The following is a 5,533-nucleotide window of genomic DNA, read 5'->3' as shown; positions in this document are numbered from 1 at the left end:
TACCTACTATATTAAAATTATTCCTATGTTTATTAGTATTAGGTTCAAGTTTTTTAAAATTATCTTAATATTTTATATTTATATCATGAAAATATTTGTAATTGTACAAATTACAAACTATACGCACAAATTATTTTAAAACATCACGTTCTTACAATTTATTAAAAATAGATTTTTACTGGTTATTTTATTTTTTATTAACTTTACCTAAAGTAAGAACTTTGAACATTTTTTTAAAATAGGTTCACGTATAAACTCAAACTAAGAAACTAAAAACGTTTTTTGGTAGTAAGTGTATTCTGTGTGGTAGTCTTTAAGTAGTCGTAAAATAGCCGTTTTTAAAGCGAGAAAATGAGACACTTCAAAAGAAGTGAAACGATTTTTTCTTTCATTTTCTCTATAATAAAATAATTTCTTTTAAAAGTTTATCGTTAATTCAGAAGAAACGAAGTATAATTTCCATAATCTGTGCCTAAAAGTGCGGCGGTTAGGGAAATATTTACCAACTATTTATATGAACCTATTAAGCGTAAGGATAGTGGTGTAATTACAGTTAGAATTATAATATATAAATAATAATGTATAAATGTCTTATCTTTGGCAATCTCTGATGGTAGAAATCTAAAATTCATACTTCAATAATGTTCTTTTAGGTGACGATGATGGTGCAAAGTTGCAATTTTTGTTTGAGGATAATGTTCTTACAACCTTAACAAGAACTCGAATAAAAAATCCTGTAATTGGTGTACGTACACAAGCCTTGTGGAAAGATGGCCGATGGTATTGGGGAAAAGTTGTGTCCCAAAGTAATGCAAAGCACAAATTTAATCAAAATGGAGAATTAATCATATCTCTACCTTGCCATTTCGACTCAGGTGATACAATATCGCATAAGACAAAAAACTTACTTGTACCTGAAAACATTGATGATTTGCGAGAGATGAAAGGTAAGTTCGATTCTTTAACTATTCTGAATTCTCATTCCAGCCTCATATTTTTTTAAGTAGGTACTAATTAAGGTTGTTTTTTTTTTAAGTAAACGCCAGCTAGCATACAATCATTGTACAGCTCGCTCTTCTAATACTAGTGTAAAATTTGAGTACCTAATCACCATTTGAAAATTATTATTACCTTTTTACTGTTTATTTAGGCACTCCAGTATGTTCGACTCCGACTCTAGTGGACCCAAAGGAAAAGATTACCATTATAGACGAAATAATACTACCAAGTACTGCAAAGAATAAATTTAATCACAATGGAGAATTTATCATTTCTGTACCTCGTGACTTTGGAATTGATTCAGTTGACAAAATATCCTACAAGACAACGGTACCTGAAAACGGTAAGTTCGATTCTTAAGATTTATAATACCTATCTGCATCTGCCTAATGTATATTTGAAAGTTTTGTTGTTTGAAGTAAACGCCTGTTAGCGTGCAATGATGTTATAGCTCGCAGTATCAATAGTAGTGTCAAATTAGAATATGATGAAGAATGATCACCGTTTTATTTTTTGTTTAGACACACCAACCAGTATGTTCAACTCCAGTGGATCATATCAAAAAGATTTACATATTGTACTCCCAAGTACTGCAAAGAATAACATTCATCAAAATGAAGAAGTAATCAATTTCACATCTCCTGTTTTTGGATCTGACTCAACTGACGTAATTTTGCACCAGGCAGAAAACTACAGACCGGACAGAAGACAAAATGAACCAAAAAATTTCGAAAATGGAAATTCATCTGTGCTCGAAAAATCTACTTTGAATATAATAGATGGAGTCGATATTAGCAAACTTAAAGTAAATCCCTCAGGAAAAAAAAAATATTTCTGTTGTTACTGTAAAACATTACAGACGAAGTTTGCCCGCCATTTGGAATTAAAACATAACAATGAAAAAGATGTACAGAAATTCACAATTCTTCCAAAAGGTAATCATGAAAGACATGTTATCATTGATGCCATAAGAAAAAGGGGAAATTTTATTCATAACACTAATTCAAAATTTAACACTGGTGTTTTGATCACATGTAGGCAACGCCAGCCAAATATTGCCAATAATGCCCAAGATTACATCTGTTGCGCTAATTGCAAAGGTTTCTTTTCTAAACGTACTCTACGTATTCATTACAAAAAATGCAATGAGTCCCACAAGAAAGGATCACGTATAATAAATGTAATGGGAAGACGATTAACCGGTTTCCTACACAATAGAGCCAACGAAATCCTCAGATATAAAGTTTTCCCCGTATTGACAGATGATAATATTAGTAAATCTATTCAGTACGATGAACTTCTAATTGTGTTTGGAAATAAACTTTGTGAAAAGTACAAAACACACCAACACGACATGATTAGAGCCCAACTGAGATTGCTAGGAAGGTTTAAATTGGCAATAAAAAAGATTAATAAGGAAATAACTGATTTTTCATCAATATTTCAACCACAACATTTTGATTCCGCAATCAGCGCTCTTCGAGAATGTGCTAAATGGGATAGATCAATTATGTGGTTCAAAACGCCAGCCGTTGCCAATAATCTTACAACTCTGATAAAAAAACTGGGACGTTGTCTTCGTGCAGAAAGCGTAAAAAAACAAGATGGTGAAAAAAAAAAAAAGACCGAAGACTTCCTTCTCCTTTTTGAAGAAGAAGTTCCCGTATTAATCAATAAGCCGGCGATAGAAGACCAAATAAAACAAAGACGACTGAAACAAGTCATTCTACCGTCAAAGGCTGACATCAAACTATTGCATGACTTTCTAAAAACAAAATGTTTAACCTCTGTTGAGATTTTGAAAAAATATTTTGAATTTAACGCCTGGAAAACTTTGTGCGAAGCGACGTTAATCTTCGTGATGATTTTCAATAGAAGAAGGGCGGGGGAGATTGAAAGAATAACCATTTCAGATTTCCAGAGCCAGGAAAAGATCGACGTAAATTCAGATCTCTTTAGCCAAATTCCCCACGAACATAAAAATCACGCTCAACAATTTGTGCGTATTACCCTTAGAGGTAAATTGGGAAGAACAGTACCCATTTTACTAAAACCATTTCTATTAAAATCTATAGAGCTTATAATCAAATTTCGCCAACAGGCTGGCGTACAGCCAAATAATGAATTCATTTTCAGCGTGCCAAATACTTCAAATAATGGAATTAAAAAGCCCTATTTGCGTGCTTGCGAACTCCTACGAATATTTTCACAAGAATGTGGTGCCTCATTTCCTTCCACACTAAGGGGTACCACATTAAGAAAACACATAGCCACGCATATTGCAATGATAGGTATCGAAGAGAGTGACTTGACGGATCTGGCAAACTTTATGGGTCATAGTACAAAGATTCATAAAGAAATATATAGAATTCCGGTAACAGTCCGGGATGTTACCAATGTATCGAGATTATTGGAAGCTGCGATGGGTGGTGTCGATGCAGCCGAAGATGCAGCCGAAGATGCAGCCGAAGATGCAGCCGAAGAAACAGCCGAAGAAGATGACTCAGACAATGAAAACAAATTTGAACAACAATCGGAGATAGTAAAGAATTATAGTCTGACTTCCCTGGCTTCCACAAGTCACTTTGATAGCTCCGTGTCTTCTGGAGCGGACCAAATATGTGAGTTTCGAATTGTATTATTTTTTTCGGGGGTGCCTGTAATTTCACCCACTCAAATTCAGGATTCGCATGTTAAATAATGGTATCATAAATTAGTCAAAGGTGTCCGATCTCCTTGAAGCCCTCGGTTGTTGAGTAGATCTTCCGCTATGAATCCTGGATTCAAATCCCAGCGTTTGCAAGTAAATTTTATTCAATCAACTTCACAACGTATTCATTTAATATAATTTGCAGTATATATTTTTGTATCACGTTCCAGAGTGCTGGATACTTTCAGTATCGCCCTGGTGACAGACCACTATCCCGAATTGAAACGTTGCTTGAAATGGCTTTAGCCGTATTTGGTGACCAGAACTAAATAGCCAGGCACATCCGTATCTTCTCTTTCCTATCTCCTCCCTACCAACTGCTATCAGCCTCACAACATTCCCCACTTGGGGATGCCATAGTCTCGCTGGCTCCAGACCAGTTGGGACTCTTGACATTTCGCATTCGCGCATGCAGCATACTGTTTTTAACTGTTTGTTTTTTGCGTATTTTAATTTAAATGTTCTGCTTATTTCGTTTCAAATTAAACCTCTAGTATTGTAATATGTATATAGCTTTTGAAAAGCCCCATGAGTGTATAAAAGAGTTGATAAATAGTCAAGAAATTCGGTTTCTTATCCGGGCTTTTCAAAAGCGGATTTAGTAATAGCAGATTATCATATCAATCTGTTGTTTTCTTACAATTACTACAACTGCATTTAACTTGTTATACTTAATTACTGTAATCAATGTGTAAAATTTCATGAAAAATCTAATTAAAATCCAAATAAATAAAATAAATAAATTTCATGTATTTATTCCAGGGTCTGAAACACGGGTGAGATGTGCTAAAATATCGAGTTCAGATGACAGTCTTCCTGGATCAATCCCTAAAACAATGAATAATACAAAACATCGATGCCTGCCGAAGGATGCCGATAACTCAATGAATATATCAGGGTCTTTTAATGAATCCGGTGAAAAACGGCGCAGCAGTAAGAAATTTTGAACGCTAGCAATAATTAGAGATGTGGACTATTATTTTTTTTTTTAAATAATAACACCACACAGGAGGCCCTGAGGAAAATAATTTCCCTCTGAGCCTATCTAATCTTTGAAGATGCTGGGTGGAGGGTCTTTTTGTGGAGAGTGTGTCTATATATGTGTGTATATGTGTGTATATGTGTCATATACCTTTTTAGTATGTACTAAAAATATAATGGAAATTTCAATTTTGTGTTTCAGCATCCCCCTATGGAAAAACGAAAAGAATGAAATGGAGTGAGGAAGAAAAAATAGCAGCTTCAGAATATTTCGGTGACTTTAAAGCTCTTAAAAAGTTGCCCTCATTAGATGAATGTCATAAAGCAATAGTGGGGAATACAGTGCTACGAAAAAGGCAGCCACAGCAGTTGAAAACATGGATTGATAACCAAAGAAGAGCAGAAAGCCGCCGTCAATCGTATGCATTTAAAAATTACCATTTATAGTTACGAGTACCTAATATGTAATGCCTAGCCATGCCATGAACATAATCCTTATTTTGTCAAAACCGCCGATTGAGGAAGGAGAATGATGATTTCAGTAGGAGTAGGTATATTTGAGGCGTGTTGAAACGAAGACGGCAATCTCCAATTATTTTCATTTTGAGTAATACGCACTCTGTGTATATATTATTGTGATTAAATGGTACAATTATTTATTTATTCCATTAGTTACACTCTGTGTATCTTTTATTGTGATTAAATGGTAAATTATTTCGTTTTCTTCAATTAATAGATGGAAATTGCCGCTTTTGTTCTGTAACTCTGATTGGTTCAAAGGGATACTGCCGTGTGTTTTCCGTAGGTACCATGCATTACCCTAATGGAGATTTCCGTTATTGT

General features: G+C 34.4%; 1 protein-coding gene across 1 annotated transcript; it reads left to right on the top strand.

The window, feature by feature from the left end:
• Positions 1 to 3,121: 3,121 nt before the first annotated feature.
• LOC149408774 (uncharacterized) lies at positions 3,122 to 5,301 on the top strand. The gene is made up of 3 exons (XM_089650456.1): positions 3,122 to 3,620; positions 4,472 to 4,642; positions 4,893 to 5,301. Exons 1-3 carry the CDS (start codon positions 3,284 to 3,286, stop codon positions 5,135 to 5,137), a joined length of 753 nt encoding a protein of 250 aa, XP_089506582.1. The 5' UTR covers positions 3,122 to 3,283; the 3' UTR covers positions 5,138 to 5,301.
• Positions 5,302 to 5,533: the final 232 nt, after the last annotated feature.

The sequence above is a fragment of the Hesperophylax consimilis genome, unplaced genomic scaffold (genome assembly GCF_061612785.1).
Source record: "Hesperophylax consimilis isolate HC1 unplaced genomic scaffold, BYU_Hcon_1.0 scaffold_73, whole genome shotgun sequence".
In the NCBI taxonomy this organism is placed as follows: domain Eukaryota; kingdom Metazoa; phylum Arthropoda; class Insecta; order Trichoptera; family Limnephilidae; genus Hesperophylax; species Hesperophylax consimilis.
The sequence above is the reverse complement of the archived record's forward strand: the minus strand, read 5'-3'. Positions and strand labels throughout refer to the sequence as shown.